The sequence below is a fragment of the Peromyscus maniculatus genome, chromosome 8, assembly GCF_049852395.1.
Source record: "Peromyscus maniculatus bairdii isolate BWxNUB_F1_BW_parent chromosome 8, HU_Pman_BW_mat_3.1, whole genome shotgun sequence".
Taxonomy (NCBI): Eukaryota; Metazoa; Chordata; class Mammalia; order Rodentia; family Cricetidae; genus Peromyscus; species Peromyscus maniculatus.
Genome location: NC_134859.1, coordinates 58,814,603 through 58,837,751, shown reverse-complemented (window position 1 = coordinate 58,837,751; position 23,149 = coordinate 58,814,603). Strand labels below are relative to the sequence as shown.

General features: G+C 46.7%; 2 protein-coding genes across 7 annotated transcripts in view; one reads left to right on the top strand and one right to left on the bottom strand.

Moving 5' to 3' along the window:
- Positions 1-72: 72 nt before the first annotated feature.
- Cyb5d2 (cytochrome b5 domain containing 2) lies at positions 73-20,841 on the top strand. Of its 4 annotated transcripts, none has more exons than XM_076542852.1 (5): positions 217-562; positions 6,006-6,146; positions 10,011-10,197; positions 11,190-11,291; positions 13,713-14,845. In XM_076542852.1, the coding sequence occupies exons 1-5, from the start codon at positions 313-315 to the stop codon at positions 13,924-13,926; spliced, it is 894 nt and encodes a 297-aa protein (XP_076398967.1). In that variant the 5' UTR covers positions 217-312; the 3' UTR covers positions 13,927-14,845. The 4 variants fall into 4 exon arrangements, 3 of the variants coding, with proteins under 3 accessions (XP_006992268.1, XP_076398967.1, XP_076398969.1); XR_006074724.2 differs by lacking the exon at positions 11,190-11,291 and adding an exon at positions 19,076-20,841 and having other exon boundaries at positions 223-562; positions 13,713-14,394; XM_006992206.4 differs by lacking the exon at positions 11,190-11,291 and having other exon boundaries at positions 73-562; positions 13,713-14,661.
- The window catches only part of Ankfy1 (ankyrin repeat and FYVE domain containing 1), a 68,421-nt gene continuing 64,255 nt past the window's right edge, over positions 18,984-23,149 (bottom strand). For all 3 annotated transcript variants that reach the window (XM_076542849.1, XM_076542850.1, XM_076542851.1), the window contains exon 25: positions 18,984-22,752. In XM_076542849.1, the coding sequence (XP_076398964.1) occupies positions 22,620-22,752 (133 nt within the window). In that variant the 3' untranslated portion in view covers positions 18,984-22,619. The remainder of the gene's footprint in view (positions 22,753-23,149) is intronic.

Sequence of the window (23,149 nt, the reverse complement as noted above, 5' to 3'; positions counted from 1 at the left end):
CAGGTAGGTGAAGGCCTGAGAGCACGCCTGTTATGTGTAAGTCATCGTCTAGCCTCCTTTGCCGCCATCTTTGTTGAGGGCAGAGACCATGTAAGCCCAGACGGTCTTTCGGTGCAATTCCACTTTCTCCTCCACGCTTCACGTTCTCAAGCTATGCTGGAAAGGGATGAGAAAGAGTCGGAGCCGAAGGGTGAACTTTACTGAGGCTTGTCGAGCGTCGCGCCGCTGACGTCACGACCGGCGCCTCCGCCATCTTAGTTGTGGCTAAGGAGGTGGCGGTTTCGGAAGTGCGGCTTGTGCGCTGCTGTGTCGATGCTGAGACGATGTGGGCTTGGCGTGGTGCTGAGCCTGGTCGCGGCGGCGGCGGCGGTCGTGGCCATGTGGTTGGTGGACTGGTGGGGTCCCCGCCCTGGCCTTCGCCTCTTCGTACCCGAGGAGCTGGCCCGCTATCGCGGCGGCCCGGGGGACCCGGGTCTGTACTTGGCGTTGCTCGGCCGCGTCTACGACGTGTCCTCTGGCCGGAGGCACTACGAGCCTGGGGCGCACTATAGCGGCTTCGCAGGTATCAGCGAGGCTCTCACACCCTTTCCTCCTGCGCGGGGCCGTAGCCACCCCAGCGGCATGCGTTCGTCCATTGGTTTCTTCATCCGCGCCCCGTCACCCCACGTTCCTGGCTGCTGTGGCAGGAAGGACACGGCTGCACGATCCTGGCTTGGGCCCTCCGGGCGCAGCTATGCTAGTTATAGAGCCGCACGCTTTCTGTCCGCCGCGGTGTGCGACTGATTCGGAGAAAGATGTGTCTCGCTAGCTACTGCTTACATTCATTCAGAAGTCTACCTGGCCTATATAGCTACGGTGCTTTCCGTCACTTTAGAGTGATCCGAGCTAACCTTTACTTCACCCATCCCGTTTCCCCTAAAAAAAAAAAACAACAGTATTTGAGTCGACCTCCCCCCCACCCCCGTTCTAGTAGATGCACTTGTCTGCTTTTCTGAAAAGATAATGAAAAAGAACGGGGAGAATGAAGTTAGAACACAGGAAAGCAAGTAACTCTTACAGTCTTTTTTAATAGCTACGATAAGCCAGAAGTGGTGGTGTTTTGTGGTCCCAGCTATTGGAGTGTCTGAGATTCTTTGAGCTACGAAGATCCATTGGGCCAGGAATTTGTGGCCAGGCTGGCTCAAAAACAAGACGAAACAAATGTTAGAATAAAATGGGGTATGTTTGCCCACCTAAGAACATTTATCAAATTAACTTCATTCTGCTGCCCACCCTCCCCCTTTTAACAATTGAGGGGACTGAAAGATGTCATTTTACTATAAAGTCCTTACAAGAAATGGGTATAATGTCCAGCCTAATAATTTTTAAATTGGTCTTTAAATTTTATTTTATGTGTGAGTGTTTTACCTGCTTGTACATCTCAGAACCACCTGTGTGCCTGGTGCCCAGGGAAGCCAGGAGAGGCTTTCGAATCCCCTGAAACTGGAGGTGTGGATGGTTGTGATGTGCAGTAGGGTGCTGGGAACCTGGGTCCTCCTGGGGAGCAGCCCCTCCTCTTGACCACTGAGCCAACTCTCCAGCTCCCAAGCTAATAATTTAAAAAATGTTGCTTTTCTAGCCGAGGAGACTACCTCTCACTGTTTGGGGAAGAAAAATGCAGGGCAAGCCTAAGGCTGGTGACTAGGTTGACAAAAATTTTAAACTTTCCACTGGTCATTTAGGAGAATTAGGAAGCTGCATTTAAATGCAAATCACTTCCTTCTCTCCAAACTTCAAACAATCCAGAAGAGGAAGGGACCTACTCAGGGACATAGAGAGTCAGAAGCAAAGCTGGACTGGAATCCAGGCTTTTTTTCTTTTTCTTCTTGCCAGTTGACTGCACTTTAGGACACTGTCTTACCAACATCTGATAACCTCTGTCCTGGATGTACACACAGGTTTTGGCATGAACACTTCCACTTCTGGGAGGATCCTTACACAATATGTGCTGGTGTCTGTTGAGTTCTATGTATACAATATTTGACCTCCATTGATTGACTGCTGCTGTGGGTCCTACCTCGGCCAGGTGCTGAGAAATCCCAGATGTCTCTGACTGCCCACACAGTCTATTAGGGAAGCAGATTTGTTCATTTATGCAGTCAGTATTTATTTTTATTGAAATATACTTCACAGAAAACTTATTTTAAAGTGTACAAGTGTTTTTATGTATGCAAACATTACCACCATCGAATTTCAGAACATTTTGCCCATCCCCAAAGGAAACTACCCATTAGCAGCCCCTCTCTATTCTCTACCTCCCCGGCAATTCCTGTGTACATTCTGTTCCTACTGATTCTGTAAGTAGAACCACACACCTCACACATGCTCTTCTTTGGCCTGGCTTTTACTCATCCATAGTGTCTCAGCATGTGGCCGATACTCTTTTTTTTTTTTAAAGGATCAGGTCTTACTACATTGCCCTGGTTGGCCTGGAACTCACAAAGATTAAAAAGGCTTGCCACCACACTCAGCATTTATTCTCTTTTATGACCAAATAATAATTGCATGTTTAAATACTAAACTGCATTTGATAGACTTTTGGGTTATTTCCACTTTAAAATTTAAATGTGGTCAGTGTATATGCTTACAGTGTGTGTGCCACAGCTTGGACATACGGAGATGGGGAGAAAATTTGGAGTCGGTTCCCTCCTTGTTCTTGTTTCTCCCTAGCTGTGCCTTTGAGGCTGGCTGGCCTGTGAGCGTCTAAGATTCTTCTGCCTCTGCCCTTGCTGTGGGAGTGTAGGCATTACAGATGCACACCGCTGCTTTTGGCTCTTATACCTCTGTTCCACTGATTAGACTCCAGTTGTCAGGCTCCTACAACCAGCATTTGTATCCACTTTGCCGTCTTGCTGGCCCCATTTCCACCTCTTATAGAGATCTCTAGTATTAAATTGGTGAATATGTTGTCCGTTCCCCTAGTATTCATCTGGCTGTGGATCTGCTGACTCACATGTTGATTGTTACCCTTTCATGTCTCTGTACCACTGTATATCCCCACAAGGAATGCGTGTGAGTTTCAGTTTCTCCACACATCTGATTTGTTAAACTTGTTAAAAGTTTTGTTTTGTTTTCTAATATTAGGGATTGGATGCAGTGTCATACATGCTGGGTGGTTTTGGTTGTTTTTGACCTTTCTCTTCTTTGGCAGCTCCCAAATAAATCACACATGGAGGCTTGTTCTTAATTATAAATACCCAGCCTTAGCTTGGCTTGTTTCTTGCCAGTTTTTCTTAAATTATCCCATCTATCTTTGGCCTTGGGGCTTTTATATTTCTCTACTCCTGTATACCTTTCCTTTCCTTCTTACTCTGTGTCTGGCTGTGTAGCTGGGTGGCTGGCCCCTAAAGTTCTGCTCTTCTTGTTTTCTTGTTCCTTCTCTTGCTCCTCCTTGATCTCTCTTCTTCCCAGATTTCTCCTTCTATTTATTCTCTCTGCCTGCCAACCCCACCCATCCTTTCTCCTGCCTCGCTGTTGGCTGTTCAGCTCTTTATTAGACCATCAGGTGTTTTAGACAGGCACAGTAACACAGCTTCACAGAGTTAAACAAATGCAACATAAACAAATACAACATATCTTTACATCATTAAACAAGTGTTCCAGAGCATAAACAAATGTAACACATCTTAAAGTAATATTCTCCAACAGCTAGGTGAGCATTTTATTGCTAAAATACATCACCAATTTCTCCTCCTACTTCATTTTTTAGATGAAGTCTCATATAGCCCAGGCAGTCCATGAATACACAGCAATCCTGGCTCTTAATGTCTTTTTATTGTAGTGATCCTCGTGGGTGTAATGCGCTGTCTCCTCTGTATGCCTGTCCATGCGGAAATGACGAGCATGCCCTGCTGTGTCTTTGTGTCTCCCTGGGTGCCAGGAATCCAAACTCAGGCCCTCCAATTTGCAAAGCAAGTACTTCATTGACCTGGCATCTCTTACTAAAGCCCAGTTTTGTGATATGTTTTTTAAAGGGAAAAGTAAGTTTACCAAAGCCTCTAACATAGTCAGGGAGGAGGAAAGTGGAAGACAATACCATAAGAAAGTGACTAGATAAGGTTGGTGGCAAATGCTACTGAGGTAAGGATTTTGGATATTCTCATAAGGCAAAGGGAGGCTCTGAGGATTTTGGCAGAAAATGACATGGTGATTTGTCTTTTTTTGGGGGGGGGGGCGTTGGTTTTTGGAACAGGGTTTTTCAGTGTAGCGTTGACTGTTCTGGAATTTGCTCTGTAGATCAGGCTGGTCTCGAACTCACAGAGATCCTCCTGCATCTGCTGAGTTACTAGGGTTAAAAACATATGCCACCACTGTCCAGCAACAAGGTGTTTTTTGTTGTTGTTGTTGTTGTTGTTGTTTTGTTTTTTTTTGTTTGTTTTGTTTTTTTGTCCAGAGCCAGGTAAGATGGCATTTGCCTTTAATCCTAGCACTCTGGTGGCAGAGACAGGCAGATCTGTGTTCAAAGCCACTCTGGTCTACAGAGCAAGTTCCAGGATAGCCAGGACTATACAGAGAAATGCGGTCTTGAAAAAAAACAAAATATAAAATATCAGTCTAGGGAGCTGGGCATGATGCCATGCACCTTTAATCCCAGTACTCAGAGACAGATAGGCCAGTGTCTGAGTTCTAGGCCAGCCTGGTCTATGTAGCAAGTTATAGGTCAGCCAGAGCTACATAACATAGTAAGATCCTGTCTCAAAAAACAAAACCAATAGAAAACAGTGTAGTTCTGGAGACTCACTCATCAGTTACGAGTGCTTGCTGCTGTTCCAGAGCACCTGAATTGAGATCTTAGCACCGATGTTGGATGGCCCCCTCAAGTGTTTATGCACATAAACACAGACATGTATACACATATGGCATACACACACACACACACACACACACAATTTATAGCAATAAAATAAAATGCTAGTCTGAGTGTTACCTGAAGAATAGTTTGGTAGAATGAAATGTGGTCCCACTAGGGGTCCTCTGTGGTAGTTCACCTGAGAGATGATGGCATACTGGGATTGTTGGGTAGCAGGTAGAGACAGGTGAATGAATACAGGAACTATTTAGGAAGAAAATACTCTGGCACTAATTAGATGGGGGGATAAAAGAGGTATCAAGCCTGCATTTATAGATTGGGCAACTGGTGATAAGGAACACCAGAGGAGATTAAATGACCATTTCCTAGGACTGATGACCAGTAGCTCAAAATAGGCTTTTGAACTTGTGATGGCAATGAGACAGCTAAGTGACATTGAGTAGAAGTTGGATATACAAGTCTAGTGCTCAGGAAATGCCTGGGCTAAACATACAGCCTAGATGGGGGATCTGAAACCACATGGGTGGATAAGATGGTCAAGTGAGAAGGTGCAGATAATAATTGATCCCTAGGGCTAAGTAGACAGGTGCTGGGAAAACCAGGAGTGGAATGTCATGGAAGCCAGAAGTTACCATTTTGAATTTATCAATTGAATAGTATTGAAATTAAATAAAAGCTGATGGGCTAGGTGTGGTGGTGCACGCCTTTATTCCCAGAACTTGGAAGGCAGGCACATCTCAAAAAACCAAGTGGATAACAGTTACCAAAAATTCATGTTCCTGGTCCAAGAGGTCCCTGGGAGGTAGAAACAGGCAGATCTCTGTGAGTTAAGCCAGCCTTGTCTGTGAGTTCCTGGACAGCCAGGACTACACAGAGAAACTTGAAGAAAAAAAAAAGGGGAAGAAAGAAATTTTACTTGGTAAAATATTGTGATTTGGGCTGGAGATGGCTCAGAGGTTAAGAGCACTGACTGCTCTTCCAGAGGTCCTGAGTTCAATTCCCAGCACCCACATGGTGGCTCACAACCATCTGTAATGAGATCTGGTGCCCTCTTCTGACCTGTAGTCATACGTGCTGTATACAAAATAAACAAATAAATCTTTTAAAAAAAATATTGTGATTTATAACCAAATCTTTGGCAACTTCTTTCCTGAAGGCCGGGATGCATCTAGAGCGTTTGTGACAGGAGACTTTTCTGAAGCTGGACTCGTGGATGATGTAACTGGCTTGTCCTCCTCTGAGATACTGATACTTAAAAATTGGATTTCATTCTACGAGAAGAATTATGTATTTGTCGGTATGTAGTCCTTGACTGTAGATTTCAGTTGCTTATCTTGCCGTGTTTTTCAGGGTACCTGGATTCTTTAGGAACTGGGCTCAAGGTAAAAATTTGAAACCAGCCCTGGGGTTTTCACATTAGGTTCTTGCTGGTAGTGTAGGAGTAATCTGTGGGAGGCCAGCTCCCACCTTTTCCAGGGTTCCTATGAAGAGGAAAGAGGAAAAGAATTTTTAGATAGAAAGATAGCAGAAATGAGACAGACAGAAACACAGGATAGCTTTGGGAGGACCTGGGTCAAGACCCAATGGCTCCTTCTATCTCTTCAAATGGGCGTTTTATAACAATGCCAAGGGGCAAAAGACCTCCCCCTTGCTAGATCAAAGCATACTGCAAAGCCAAGTGCAGACCCTTCCAAACACCTGGTAACCATGCCCATGGTCCAGTCCTATGCAGACCTGCTGGGTAAAGCAAGCTCAGATCTCACTAGGAAACTTCTATGGGTCTCCACAGTAATCCTCAGAAGAAGATGAAATTGTGGATAACCTTGGGAGAGTATTACCAGGCCTTATACTCTGATGTCAGTGGCCCCCAGTCAGTATCATCTGCGTTGGATACAGCCAGCTCCAGGAGGCATCCTCCCTGTGGCTCCAGGACCGTTAGGAAGGCTTGAAGCCACTTGTTCATGGTTCTGAGGCTTCCTTTTGATTGCTCTCTGATGAAGCAGACATCTTGAGTGAACTGTTTCTGGGATGGAAGATGTGCCAATCACACATTCATTTATTCATTCATTCAGGGTTTCATGCAGCCTGGCTGGTCTCAAACTCACTATGTAGATCAGGCTAGCCTTGAATCCCTGATCCTACTGACTCCATCTCATGTATTAATGCCAGTTGTGTGTTGTCCTGCATTTATTGCTTACTGGTGATACATGAGGGATGTAACTCTTTTTTTTTTTTTCCTTGATTTTTTGAAACAAGGTCTCATAGAACCCAGGCTGGCCTCAAACTTGTTGCATAGCTGATGTTGACATTGAAGTCCTGATCCTCCAGTTTCAATGCCCCTACTGTAGCAAGTATTCTTGTCAGACTGTCTTTGGACCTCCAGCCCACAAATAATGACCTGGGGACTTTTATTAATTATGAAATGTTTGCCTTAGTCGAGGCTTTTTCTCAACTAGCTCTTATAACTTAACCCATTTTTTAGGTCTACATTCGGCCACGTGGCTTGGTTACCTGTTCTTTTTATGGCACATCCACCTTGCTCTGAGTCTGCTGCTGAAATCTCAAACCTAGATTCCTCCTCCCAGTCTCTCTCTCTGTCCAGAAGTCCTGCCTATACCTCCTGCCTAGCTGTTGGCCATTCGGCTTTTTATTACACCAATAACAGCAATACATCTTCATACAGTGTACAAATATCCTACAACACAGGAGTGTGTTCAGTGCAGTTCCTGCCAAAGCTTTGGCATGGAGACCATCTAAGGCATGAGGGACATCAGAGGATAAAGACCAATTTCCAAGGATCGTATTGACTTGGACACAGTTAAGGAGCCATCATTGTAGTCGCACAGCTGCACCTCAGGGGAAATGAGGCAGGTTTTGTTGTGCTCTGGATACACATTTAAAGACCCAGCTGGCAAACCTGTTCTCATAATACAGCATCTAAAACTCTGCCTCTGCTCCTGTTAGCCTCTCTTTGGATATCATGTCTCAACAAGATAGACTCATCCCATGCCATACAAAGCCCTCTGTACCAAAAATTTGGTTATAAGCCAACCTAAAGATGTCTAATCTGACACTAAGGTCCTGATCTGTCATCTATTCATGTAGCAAACATTTAAAACAGATGCTCTGAGCCAGACAGCAGTGGCACACGCCTTTAATTCCAGCACTCAGGAGGCAGAGGCAGGCGGATCTCTGAGAGTTCGAGGCCAGCCTGGTCTACAGAGCAAGCTCCAGGAATGGTGCCAAAACAATACAGAGAAACCCTGTCTCGAAAAAACAAAAACAGATGCTCTGTATGAGACTGTTTTGAGTACGGGGCCTCGCAGGACACTTTCTGACTAAGCAGACATCTCCGCACAGGGCTGTGATGACAGAAAAACGGACCTAGCAGAAGGAAGGGTAGCCATACTGAGATCTGGGGAGAGTGTAGCAGGCTGAGGGAGGAGTGGTGCCTGAGGTGGGCATCAGCAAGGCCTGCTCAGGCACTACAGAAAGTGCTGGAGCACGGGAAGGAGGGGCAGGTGGCTTAGGGAGAGGCAGAGTAGACAGACGAACGGTGGGACCTGGGCGCCTTGGGAAGAAGTTTGTGTGTTATTTGTGTTTTTAGTAGCTACCGGAGGTTTTAGTCAGGCATAGAGGAAACGTAGGAGTCGTGTTGAAAAGAGTACTCAGCTGGGCGGCGGTGGTGCATGTCTTTAATCTCTGCACTTGGGAGGCAGAGGCAAGCAGATCTCTGTGAATTTGAAGCCAGCCTGGTTTTACAGAGCGAGTTCCAGGACAGGCTCCAAAGCTACACAGAGAAACTCCGTCTACAAAAAACAAAAAAAAGTACACAGGGGGCTGGAGAGCTAGATGTCTCAGTGGTTAAAAGCACTGGCTGCTCTTTCAGAGGACCAGATTGAGTTCTCAGTACCACATGGTAGATTATCTGTAACTCTGGTTCCAGGGGATCTAATATGCACTGTCCCTTCTGAGCTCCATGGGCACTGCATACATGTGGTGCACAGACATAGGTTCAGTCAAAACACTCATATACATAGAAATTTAAAAACAAAAAGAGCATCCAAATTAGGACTATGATTCTAAAACTTGCAAAACTGAGACAGGAGAATCAGAAGCCTCAGGCTGGATACCGAGGCCTGTCTCGAAATAAATTACAGGTTACTAGGTAAGGACATACCTGAGTGGCAGAACACTCACTCACCATGCGTGGAGCCCTAGTTGTGCTCTGAGCACTGGGGGGGGGGGGGGGGGGGAGGGATGGAAATGCCCCAGATGCTTTGTGGAGGAAGTACTATAGGAAAGCCTGAGCTGCAGCAGAGGCCAGCTGGAAGGTTGGATAAGGTAGCAGCCGTGGAAATGGACAGGAATGGACAATCAGAATATATTTCAGAACTGACACTTGGTAGTTGCTTTCATAGCTTAAATATTAAGAAAATTTGAAAGCCATTTTAAAAACTATTGTCCACTCTCTTATGTCCACTAAGGACTTCAGAAGAAGGTGGTGGAGGAGAAAGCATGGGCTCTGAGCTGCTCTAACTAACTAACTAGTTCTGTAAGACCAAGTAATTGGACATGGACCCCAAAAAATGTGGGTTAATAAACTGTATGTTCACTCAACATTACTAAATACTCAGTGTTCCCCCAAGCACTACAGAGCATTGATAAATGTGTCACACACATTCTGTTTTCAGGGAACTGATGTTGTCTGGAGGTGATAAAAATGTGATCATTTCCATGTTGGCAGCTAGCTGACTCTTTAGCCCCAGCTAACCAGAATCACAGATTCTAAACTCAAAATAGCAAATGGCGCTGATAGAGTCTTTAAGTGATTTCAGATATCCTCTGGAATTTCGCAAACCAGGCCTCCATCATCTGCATCTCTCAACACGCTTATCTTCCATGCGCCTCCCATAGAACAGCTCACCAAGCTTTGAACACTCAGTGACTTTTCTAGCCCAAAGTTCCAAAGTCCTTCTACAATCCTCCCCGAAACAACTGGCCAGGTGTGTCACAGCAGTACCTGGTGACTTTGGTGCCAGTTTCTGTTGTAGGGTTTCTATTAAGGTGCCGAAACACCATGCCCACAAGGAACTTGGGGAGAAAAGGGTTTATTTGCCTTACCCTCTCTGCTGCTCTGCCCTTTTCCTTGTTATCCCAGGGAGACTGGTTGGAAGGTTCTACGGAGAGGATGGGCTGCCCACTCCAGAACTAACCCAGGTGGAGGCCATGGTGGCCAAAGGCGCGGAGGCAAGTGAACAGCAACAGAGGGAAAAGGGCAGGTTCCCTCCCTGCAATGCCGAGTGGAGCTCTGCTAAGGGGAGCCGGGTCTGGTGCTCCCGGAAGAGGTACGCAGCCTTCCCTTCTGCTCCACACCTCTCCTGAATCCAGCTCCTAAGCCACCCTTTTATTATCTATTATTTGTTATTCAGGGAATCCACAACTGACTGCTAAGCTAGGGAGCTTACATGTGCTGCTGTACATGTTAGATCTTCTGAGTTATATTCATTTACATACTGAAAACACCTGAATGAAGCAATTTAAGGGAGGCAAGATTGAACCAGTTTTAAGGTTGTAGAGGGTACAGTCCACCATAGCAGAAAAGGCATGGTAGAGAGGCTTGGTGTGTGGCCGTGGAGGTGTGCAGCTACCAGTTCTCATATCATTACAGATGGGGATCTGAGGTTGTGCCGGAACCAGCAGGAGACACAACCTTTAAGGCCTGCCTGCCCCAGTGAGTTACTTCTAGCTAGGACTCAGGTACTTCTACAACCTCCCCAAACTGCTCTAGCATCTAGGGACCAAGTTTTTCAAATCTACGGACCTGTTGGGGACATGTCATATTCAAACCACAGAGGGGGATTAAAGGAAAATCCTGATAGTAGGACCTTCAGTACCCGAAAGAAAACCTTAGGGTTGAGAAAGGCCTGAGACCTGGGCCTCTTCCTCGGAACCCTCTCAGTCTCCCCGAGATCCTGCTAAGGGAGAAATGCTGCTCTGGGAATTCGATGGCACAGGTACTATTTCTTTTTTAAAATTCATTTTAGTTTGTGTGTATTGGGAGTGTCTGTGTATGTATGCATATGTAGGCCTGCGGAGGTCAGAAGAGGACATTGAATTTCCTGGGACTAGGGTTATAGGCAGTTGTGAGTGGCCATGTGGATACTGAGAACCTAACCCAGGTGCTCTGCAAAAGTAGCAAGTGCTCTTAACTGCTGAGCCATCTCTCCGGCCCATAAAGTTTCATGATTTTCTTTTCTTTTTAATTTTTATTTTTAAGTGTGTATATACAGGGTTGGAGAGATGGCTTAATGGTCAAAAGCACTTGTGTCTCTTACAGAGGGATCCAGCACCCACTTGGTGGCTCACAGCCATCCATAACTCCAGTTCCAAGGGATCTGATGCCCTCTTTGGACTTCTGCAGGCACCAGGAACATATATGGTACGCATATATACACACAGATAAAGCACTCATACATATAAAATTTTAAAAAAGTCATGTGAATGTAAATGCCCAAGAGTCCAAAGATCTTGGGTCCCCTGGAACTGGAGTCAGAGGATGTTGTGAGCTATCAGTGTGCGTGCAGGGACCCAGACTCAAGAGGAGCAATATGTGCTCTTAACAGCTGGGCTTTCTCTAGCTCGGGTACTACTTCTTGACTACTTCTGCCTGTTCAGCCAGAGATGAAAATCATTCCTACCCGCCTGCCCGCCCACAGGAGAGTGGGGTGGGAGGTAGACCCATTCTTTGATGCCCTCAGGTACTGTTTTATTTTTATTTTCTTTGCAACATAATCTCATGTGGAGATCCTAGATCGACCTGGAACTCTCTGTTCAAGGGTAACCTTGAACTTCTGATCCTTCTGTCTCTACTGAGACCAGGAGTTAGCAGCACCCACCACCATCATGCTGGGTTTATGCAGTGCTAGCCATGGTCTGACCTCAGGGCTGTGTGCAAGCTCTGCCAATTGAGCGACATCCCAGATGTTTGTAAAGCACTGTGGTGACTGGAGTGTAGCTTAATGGTGGAGCACTTGCTGAACATGGCCCTGGGTTCAATCCTTAGCACTGTTAAAAGCAAGGCAACAAACCATAAAAAAACAAAACATAAAAGCCCTAGTATTTCCGGGAAGTGCAGGCTGGATAGAAGTCTCTTCCTGCGCAAGCGCGGTGCAGTGAGAGGGGCTGCTAAGCGGGGTGCCGTAGAAGTGATTCCAGACATGGTCTTGTCTGCTTTCACCGTCTGGTCAGCCACACTCAGACTGCAGCTCTGCTCTCTCACGGCTCCTTTAGCTCTGGGGAGGTGACACTGGAAACCAGAACTAGACAAAGCTCCTAGATGCAAAGGATCAAACCAACAGTCAGGCTCTTCCTGAGGAGGACTGGGGAGAGGGCCACACTCCTGTGTGCTAAGCTGTGTAGGGCTGCCTTCTTTTTTGGTTTTTTGTTTGTTTGTTTTTTGAAGATAGGATTTCTTTTTGTAATAGTCCTGACTGTCCTTGAACACTCTCTGTAGACCAGTACTGGGATTAAAGGCATGCGCTGGCCGCCGCCGCCGCTGCCGCCGCCGCCGCCACCACCACCACCACCACCAGCATAGAGCTGCCTTCTTCCACCAGGGATCTATCTATCCATTGAGTAGACAGAGCAAACAGCCAAAGCCACCGGCTTTCTCCAGGGGTAGCCACTGTACCATCCTTTCTGCTTTAATTCGGGCAGTAAAGTGAGGGTTCAAAAAGGAAACTTTCAGAAACATGGCTTTTATGGCACTATTGGAGCCTGGTCTCCCACCTAACAGGACAGTCTGAGACCTGGCTGTCCTTCTTGGGACACATCCTGGATATAAGCAGACTCAGAAGGCACTGGGGATATAGGAGGAGCTAGAATCCCGTGGTGTTCAATTAGATGCCCCCTGTACCCCTTGAGAGCCTCCCCTCCCCCAAGATGCTTCTGTCTCATGAACTCCTTGGCATTCAGGACTGCATTGCTCAGGCCCTGTCTCCCACAGAGTCTTCCAGAGCTGTTCCTGAGCCCCACCCGGTGTTGTTTTCTATTGACTTGAGTGCCTCTGAAAGGAGCTCTGTGAGCGGGGACCAGGTGTAGAGTAAGGATTCCTGGTGGAGTGGACAGCTGGACCGAGAAAGGAGTCATTTTGGTACCTAAGCAGCTCTGCTCATGGATAAGATACAAGTAAAATGGTTTCTAACAGTGCCAGTTCCTCTAGCAACCTGTGATCCTGGTCCCGAGCACTGGAGCCCAGGGTCAGTTTCATAACTGTCACTTTCCTTCAGCAAGGCCTCTGAGTCTGCCAACTATCAAATGCAGTACCCTGAAGTAAGTTAGGTTCTTCTGCCCAAGATAGGAGGTTGCCATGGTATGCTGGGCCAGAGTGGAGTCCTCCTTCCCTGAAACCCAGCAGTCTCAGGAGTTGGAGCCATGCAGAGCCAGCACAGCTTGTTGCCACGCTAATGTCAAGGCCCACCCTCCCAAGTTCAAGCCCAAAGATGAAGATGCTGCTTAGCATGGATGGGAAGGACAGAGGACCAGGGCTGCTCACTGGCTTGTCAGGGAGACCTCTCAGTCACTAGCACCAGCTCAGGGGAGTGGCACTGCTGCTGCTTGGGAAAGAAGAGGGGGTGGGGCAAGGGCCCAGGGCAAGGAACATGGATGCTGGCTTCCTCCTGGAGACGGGAGTATTAGCATTGTGTGTGGAAAGCCTGAGAAATAGGAGAGCTTGTAGCCAGCTTGAGATAGGAAGTGGAATGAAGGGCTGCTTCTTTTCATAACACCCTGCAAGCCCTCCTCTTGCCCCGGGGGCTTGTGAATTCATGCTTTTAAGAAGTCTTCTTTCCCTTTTTCCTAGTGGAGGTGTGAACAGAGACTGGACTGGTGTCCCCAGGAAGCTGTATAAGCCAGGGGCCATGGAGCCCCACTGTGTGTGTGTGAGAACAACTGGCCCCTCTAGTGACCAGCAAGACAACTCTAGACACCTAAATCGTGGGGACTTGGACAACCCCAACTTGGAAGAATACCCAGGCTGCTCACCTCTGGCCATCGAGTGTTCCTTCCCACCCTAAGATGGTGTCCTGTATGTTGATGACACATGGAGAACCTTCCCTAGATCTCCAGAAAGCCCTTAATATTTATGCTCTAGGAGGCTCCGGGCAGGAAAATAGGAGGATCAAGGACTCCACCCTCACTCTGCAAATGTGTTTCACAATTCTGTTGGCTGAAACAGGAGCATGATAACCTACCTGGTATGGTCAGTTTGTCTTGACACTATTTGGAACCTTGGCCCCTGTCATCTTCCTTCAGAGCCTGCAGTCATTCATGAACACAGCGTGGTGATCAACATAGACCTGCCTGGAGAAAGTCTGTGAGCTCCAGCAAGGCACTTCCCACGGACTCACTGCTGCCCTGATGAAAGCCTGGGCTCTGCCATCATGCCAGTCCTGCTGAGACTTGGAGCAGTAGCAGAACAAGACTGTGGCTCTCAGCAGAGAAGCAGGCATGTCCCAAGAAGCCTCGAATCTTGCAGAATCAAGGTAACTGTTCTAAGTCACAAGGTAATTGACTAAGTTCCCAATGTCTGACTTTTGTGACATTTCTAAAACCTCTACTCCAAGGCAAACTTGAATTTTAATTTATTTTTTTATTTTTTATTTTTTTTATTTTTTATTTTTTTTGGTTTTTCAAGACAGGGTTTCTCTGTTACAGCTTGAGCTGTCCTGGAACTCATGTTGTAGACCAGGCTGGCCTCAAACTCACAGAGATCCTCCTGGCTCTGCCTCCTGAGTACTGGGATCAAAGGCGTGCGCCACCACCGCCCAGCTGGCAAACTTGAATTTACTGACTCCATCAGAGCTGGGCTGGTACAGTGAGATGTGATAATAAACTGGGATGGGCTGATTCTGGGATAGGAAAGCTTTTGCTCACAAGGTAGAGCACACGCAGATTCCCCCTGCCTGAGTGTGCATTAAACAGCTCACTGCCCTATCATTAGTGAAACGTTGTCCCTGCCCCCCAGAAGTTTCTGTAACTACCCCACATGTTGAAGGGCTTCTGTCCCAGGCTTCTCAGCTCATTCCCTGCAGAATTCCCCTGCCTGCTCGGCAGGGGTCTGTTCTCACCTGCTCCTGGAGCTCTGGCTATCCTGACATGGAACTCACAGGGATGGATCCATCTGCCTCTGCCTCTCAAGTGTTGGGATTAAAGGCCTGTGCCACTATACCTTGCTAATTCTTACCTATTTTGATCTCTGCTACTTTTTAAAAATTTACTTGGCTTTTTGAGACAGGATTCATGTATCCAGGCTAGCCTTGAACTCGGTAGGTAGACATGTGGTACCATGCCCAGTTTATACAGTCCTAGGGATTGAACCAGAGTTGTATGCATGCTAGGCAAGCACATTACTAACTGAGCTACAGCCCTAGGCCCTTGATCTTCATTTGTCTTGACTATTGACCATGATGTCCTGCAAGGTCCCCATAAAGCCCTCACTTACTGCACTGATCCCACCAAAGCTCTTCCACGTCTCTGAAAGCTTCATCCCCAGGAACCTTCTCCTTGGCTTTTCTTTCTCCTACTTCAGGCAGCACATTGCTAGGCAGTATCTCTAATCCAAAGGGCTTGATAATAAAGAAGTCTGTGAGCTCTTTCTGGAGGCACTGCAAATCCCACATTGCCTTTTTTCTTTAGCATACATGATGTCTATGTGTGCATATATCAGTGAAATGTGGTTAGATGTCTTCCTGTATTTCTCTCCACCTTCTATAAGACAAGGTCTCTCACTGAACCTGTAACTCTTATTTGACAAGACTAGTTGGCCAGCAAGTTCCAGGAATCTGTCACTTCCTTCCCAGTGCTAGGCTCCAGGTGTCTATCATCATGACTGGCTTTTTACAGAGATCAAACTCCAGGCCTTCTGCTTGTATGGCAAGTACTTGATCAACTGAATCATCTCCCCAGCCCTACAAACCCCACATTGCTAATGCCTTCATCCTCTCTGTCACCAGATGTCATAGCTTCAGCTGTCAACTTGACACAAACTTAAGAGTCACCTGGAAAGAGAATCTCAACTGAAGAATTGGCCAGATCACATTAGCCTGTGGCATGTCTGTGGGGCATTTTCTTTCTTTCATTTGTTCTTAAAAAACAAATAGACAAACAAAAATCAATGTTTCTCTATGTAGCCCTGGCTGCCCTGGAACTTGCTATGTGACCAGGCTGGCCTCAAACTCATAGAGATTCCATCTGCCTCTGCCTCCCAAGTGCTGGGATTAAAAGCATGAAGAAGCACTGTGACTGATCCCTTTATATCCCTGTGTGTGCACATGGGGACTAGGTTTTTTTTTAAATTGCTAATTGAAGGCACATGGCGGGGGTGCACACCAGTCTGCTGTGGGCTGTGTCACCCATGAGCAGGTGGGCCTGGTTGTACAAGAAAGGTAGCTAAAGCCAGGCATGGAGGTTCACACTTTTAATCCCAGCAGAGGCAGGTGGATCTCTGACTTTGAGGCCAGTCTGTTGTACAAGAATGAGTTCCAGGACAGCCAGGGCTACACAGCAAGAAAAAGGTGTCTGTCAGCTGAGCAAGTCAGCTAGCAGCATTGCCCCATAGTTTCTGCTTCATTGGCTTCTGTTGATTTCCCTCAGTGGTGAACTGTTACCTGGAAGTGTAAGATAGAATAAATTCTTTCCTCCCCAAGTTGGTTTTGGTCAGGACACCATATGACTACTGCCACCATCCCTACTCTGCCCCCGGGAGAAGCCTGGCAGGTGGTCGGAACTCCTGCCTCCCGGCCAGTCTGCATCCTTGAGTCCTGTCTGCTAGCTCTTCCTCTTTATCTCTCCTCCTTCTGGTGTGTTTTTAGGTTGGCAGATCTTGCTATTCCACTGGCTTCCCTGCTGTGGTAGGTCATCTTTCTTCATGATGATCAGGGTAATCCCCACTTAAACCTCCCAGTGTGTCTTAGGGTTTCTATTGCTGTGAGAAACACCATGACCAAAAGGCAAGTTGGGGAGGAAAGGGTTTATTTTGCTTACACTTCAGCATTGTTTTTTTATCACTGAAGGAAGTAGGACAGGAACTCAAACAGAGCAAGGTCCTGGAGGCAGGAGCTGATGCAGAGGCCATGGAGGGGAGCTGCTTACTGGCTTGCTCAGCTCACTTTCTTATAGAACCCAGGACCCGAAGCCCAGGGGTGGAACCACTCACCATGGGCTGAACCCTCCCCTACTGATCACTAAATGAGGAAATGCCTTACAGCTGGATCTCAAGGAAGCATTTCCTCAGCTGAGGCTCCTTCCCCTCTGATGACTCTAGCTTGTGTCAGGCTGACACACAAAACCACCCAGTACACAGGGGCTCTATTGGGGAGGATCTTTGAGGATCACATCAGCACTGTGGCAGAGGGGTCCCCTGCATTGCCTGTCTGGCAGCTATTCCTTCCCTATGTGCCATGCATGCTGTCTGGTCTTGCTCTATGTAATCCCTACATACAAACTCTTCCTTCTGGGGAATCTCTCTCCCTCACTCCATTAGTCTTCTGTTTATTTTTCAACAGTCCTGTCTACAGAGGCCCTGAGTACCTTCATTAGCCATAGTCCCACAGAGTAGATTTCAACTCCTGCCCAGCTCTCCACCAGCACTTGGTTGCTCAACTCTTGTGGGCATGGTGGTGCAACCCTTGAATCCTAGAGGCAGAGACAGGCAGATCTTTGAGACTAGCTTGATCTAAATAGCAAGTTCCCTACAGTCCAGGGCTATAGTGAGACCCTGTACCATCCCATTCCCACCCCCACAAAAGGTTTTACCCTCATGGGCTTGAATGATGAATCTTGTCAGCTTCACACTGGACACACTGGACTGATTCATACATTCGTGGACCATGAGCATTATGTTTGCACTCCCAGGGCAGGAACTCACAGTGAACTAATCAAGGACCTTGTTCTGAATTCTAGACAGCCCTGAGCCTGGTTCCTGAGTGCTGGGATTAAAGGGGGTGGGACATCCAAGTTCATAAGAAGCCCCTACAGAATGACCTAGATCACACAGCTAGTCTGAGTCTGGGTGGGCAAGCAAAAGGAAAGTGGGCTAGAGAAAAGAACACATTCGTCCAAGGAAGTATCCGGAAGACCCGCTCACCAGAATTTTATTCCTTTTTCATGCTAGAGTTGAACAGCTTTATGGACCAGATTTTAATCTGCAGGCCCCTAGACCTTCCTTGACATTCTCTGAAGCCCACAGTGCCAGCCCCCACCCCTTTTCTTCATATTGGCCAGTGGTAAGCTCATCATGGGTGATTCCTTATGAAATAATGGAATAAAGGAGTCCAGGATTCTCTGGACAATTTCCACGGGCCAGACAGCTGAAACTCCATCAGCACTCACATGCATCATGGAAACTTGCACTTGGGAGGCAGGGAGAGAGTACAGCAGCTGCTCACGCTACACAAAACACTTACTTTGTGACAGCTGCCAATATGTGTCACATAAAATAGAGAATTTGAAATGTAAAGGGTAGCTGCTCTAGATGTTTGTTCACATATCAATTTTTTTTGTTTGTTTGTTTTTTTGTTTTTCGAGACAGGGTTTCTCTGTGTAGCTTTGCGCCTTTTCCTGGAACTCACTTGGTAGCCCAGGCTGGCCTCGAACTCACAGAGATCCACCTGGCTCTGCCTCTCAAGTGCTGGGATTAAAGGCGTGCGCCACCACCGCCCGGCCAATTTTTTAAATGTATTATATTCTTTTTATTACTTTGAGTACTTTGCCTGCATGTATATCTGTGTATCACATGTATGCCTGGTGCTTGAGGTTGTGAGTTTCCATGTGGGTGCTGGGAATGGAACCCAAGTCTTTTGTAACAGTTGCTTTTAACAACTGAGCCAACTCTCCAGCCCTCATATCTTTAGTTCTTTGAAACAGGGTTTCTCTATGTAGCTGTGGCTGTCCTGGAACTAGCTCTGCAGACCAGGCTAGCCACAAACTCACAAAGATCCCCCTGCCTCTGTGATAACAAGTGTGTCCCACCACTGCCTGGCTCAATTTTTTAGAATTTTTTTTTTTTAATGTTCATTGGTACCTCTGGATTAGAAGTAGCTATAACATAAATGTCTTTAATTAAAGCTTCCACTTAAGATTCACAATTTTGCCTCATTTTTATTATAAGGAATTATTACAGAAAATGAAAATATCAATATTTGAAAAATACATTCCATTACACAGACTCCAAAGAAACAATGCTGCTAAGCGCCATGGTCCCAGATGATGCTGTCATTCCCACACTGAGCACCACCAGAGTGGTTTGGAAGCCAAAGTGATCTATCCAAACATGTGCCTGCAGTTTTAAAGGCCCAGCTGCTGCCTTGTCCTTGGTCCTACAAGGATGTCACAGAACACCCAGCTCCACACGGCTCACAAACAGGCAAGTCAGTAAGTCCAGCCATCCCCAGACTCCCTTGCTATAGAAAACCAGTGCTGTCAGTTGTAACAGTTAATGTATTATTTACGCCACACGAAAGAGGAACTGTATAGGCAGTGATCCTCCAGAGAAAGGCTTTAAGGCATCTTTGACCTTGGGAATTTAACTATTTAGTTAACCAGTCACACACTCAGGTTTTCATTAGATCAGTTCTGTAGTGAGCATGGCTCAGAGGCCTTTGCTGAGCTGCTTCCTCTGTTGGGCTGGCAAGGGAACTCTTTGGCTTCAGGTGGCTCTAGGGGGCTGGACCTGAAGGAAGCCCGTGTTTGTGAGGGAGGCATACATGTACTTGTACATGATGCTATTGCTGCCTCTCAGGCCGAAGTATTTGGCAGTTCAGCCAAGTTCTTTTCTCCAAGTAAGGAAATCCTAGATGGAGGCTTTGCCATCCACCCCTTGTCTGCGAACAAGCCTAGGGCTGGAACAGTTGAGTATGGGGGGCAGGCACGACTTGGGAAGGGCAGTGAGACCACACACCCAGTTCCCTGAAAGACCCATTCAAGGAAAAGGAGGAAGCTGACAGTCAGAAACAACTCAGGGCTCTGAGGTAGAGGATAAAAACATCATGTGGACCCCACTCCTTGGAGAGAATATGGCAGGTGAACTGAGCAGTCTAATATTCAGCCTTGACTGAATTGGTTTTTGGGGTGGAATAGGCCCAGAACTAGTGTTGTAACACATCACTGAGTGAGACACCAGTGAAAGACAACTGGAAACAAGGGAGTCCTCAGTGTAGGCACTTAAGCTGGTGGGACATCGCTGTTAGAGGATCATAGCAAACTAGTTTCAGCACATGGTTTGTACCTGTCTTTAAAAAAACAAAAGCCCTAATGATGCAGTACACCGTAAGACTAGAGATGCATAAGAGCAGTTAAACAGCTAGGCAAGCACAGCAGTGCTAACTGATGCAGCAGTTGTGTTTCAGTGATGTTGATTCTTCCTGCTCTGCTCATTCACAACTGGCAACCTTTTGAATTAATAAAATGAAGTTTTGCTGCAAGTTGTCAAGGTACTGATTAAGACTGAACAAGAACAGCTAAGCAGTTTCATGGTGAAGTCTGGTCAGCACGGAGAGAGCACAGGAAAGACACAGAAGTCTGGTCCTGGCCAGGGCAGTGCACAGCAGGAGTGTAGGGCAGGGAGCATGGATGGCATGGTCAGGCTGTGCAAGGATGCCTGAGCCATGTCTACAGCATGGGTACCAATGCCCAAGTCACACAGCCTCTTTCCGCCATAGCTGGTCACTATGTTGACCTCTGAAGGAATAGAAGCTTGAACCCACATATTTTGGGGCATGATCTTCAGGTTTTAAGTACAGTTATAGGCAAAACTGTTACTGAAACTGGTGTTGTAGGGCAAGGACAAAATGGTCGGCTTCATCCTGATTTCCTATTTTCCCCTCTCCACTGTGATCATAAAAAAAACAAGTTTATGTGTACCAACCACCTTGGTTCATAGCAGAACCATAATTACCTTCCTCATTAAAAAAAAAAAAAAAAAAAAATCATGGTACCAACTAAATTCTAGGGCTCTGTGATCTCCTTTAGGCAACAATAAATTGGAAACAGACCACATGCTTCCTTCATATAGTTGCTGGCCAAGACTGGCTAAATATTTCCATAAAAATTCCCTATGAAGTAAGTCACAGGCTAGGGGACAGTGGCACTCCTCCAAGTAACTCTTCCTTTCAACCCCTGCATACAAGCTAATATTAAACATATAAATCACACAAGTATTTTCAGGAAGTAGCACACTGGTTTCTCAGCACATTTTCTATGTATGTAGGCAGTTAAAAAGTCTAACTCTACAGAATGGAGGACATACCACTATCCAAGAAAGAAATCGATGCCAAAAGAAGTCCCTTTTATTCATACATCTGAACTCCATTAATGCAAATAATGGGGGGCTATTAAATGTCTCAAAAAGATCAGTGTGTGGGATTGACATTGTTAATCTGAGTATAACTAGTGTTCATCTCAGAGTAGTTGTGTTTTTGTTTCTTTAAAAAAAAAAGTAGTAGGAACTTTCTCCTTCAGTGTGCAATATAATAAAATTGAAAAAAAAATTAAATTCCAAACCATAAACAACCCCAAACACTGGCCAAACATTAAAAAGAAAGAGGCCCAGCATCCCAGGGTTAATACAGGCAGCAGGAAGAACCAACGCCCTGTGCTTCAGAGCCTTGCTCCACATTTCAGCCAGACTTCCAAAACAGGCTGCTCATAGTTTGGCCAGGGCCCTGGCTGCTGGCTCTGATGGGCAGGGCACTACTCAGCTGGCCCCAGCAGCACTCAGCATGCATGGCAAGCTTTTAGCAGGAAGGATGTGTCAGGGAGGGAGGACCTGGACTGAAGTCATACTCATCTTTCTCATCAGTATGAGTTTCTTCCTTCTTGGCAGTTTTCCCTTTAAGATCAGTGTGTGCTGAGGTTTAGTCCGAGCTGGCCATCAGAGCCACTATAGAAGGGATGTGAAGGGATTTTTGAGTTGGATTCACCAATGATGCAGCTTTAGAAAAAGTGCAGCACAGTCAAAGTGCATTTCTTCTACCACTCAAGTGGCAGCGACTGAGGACTCCACAGACAGGACGCAGCAAGACGAGAGAATGAGACAGCTGCTAGGTGTCAAGCTGCCACTGCACTCTGACACCCAGCAGTATCAACATTGGTAAAGCTTTCGGTTGTTAAGGCCACAATTTTTCAGCTCTCATCTTTGAACCCTGTTTAGAAAGATTTCACCTTTTTAAAAGGGGCAGCTCACTAAAAAATACAGCTTAGCTTAAAAAAGAAAGAAAAGACTTGAGGGCAAGAGGTTCCTATTATCTTTATGAAAACACTGTGCATTAAAGGCCATAGCCACGCAGAGAAGCCACCACCCTAGAGTAATCAGCTCTGTCTGGCAGCTGCTCTCTACTCTGTCAGGCTCTGCCTCTGAGTCAGCCCAGGCAGGAAGACTGTGAATTCTCCGAGATGGACGCTATACTATCAGAAGGGAACATTGACTCCAAGTGTCCTTATGTGCTGCTAGCCGATGCCTGTCACATGAGTCACCCAGGCTACACTGGCCTGGTCCAACCAGTGAGACATCTAGTGCAATAGACCACAGTTTGACACAGTCATACAGGATCATCTGAAATGGGATCACACCATGGTCTGTAATTGTTCCAGTCTTCTGCCACAGAGGAAGACAACTGCCAGCTCTTGCTCTGGGTAGGAGGCAGGCTGGTGAGTAGAGCAGCTGCTGGGGGAGGTACCAGGGGATGCAGGCCTGGACCCTCTTGGGGGCTCACTAAGAGACTCCACCCAGAGTCAGTACATCAAAGCAAATGTTGCAAACCCGCACAGGCTTGTTCAGGTCAAACTTTATAATAGGGATCTCCTTGGTTGAGCATTTATGGCAGAGAAGACGGCCGCAGTGACGACTGTGGAGGCAAAGAAAGAAGTGTGAGGAACACTGAAAAGCAGACTGTTCCCAAATGGCCAGTGAAGCCAGTCTCTGACTGGCATCTGTGGCCAACTCTGCCAACTGCCAGCCAAATCACACCAAGTCCCATATAATATTTAGTTCTTAACAAAATACCAACTAGTAGCTAAACTAAAGCAAACAGCAAGAATATAAGCTGCCCCACCTTGCTAAGACTGCCGCCTAGTCCTTAGCACCCTGTGAGGCAGTGATGGAACCTTAGCACCCAAGAAAGCCACAAGTCTGGGTGCTCCTGCTCTCCCTATTCTCCCTTCACAGTAGATCCTGCTCAGTTCTACCATCTCCTCATTCTGTTTGGTTAACTTCTGCCCAGGAGTGGCTCAGCCCTGACGGGC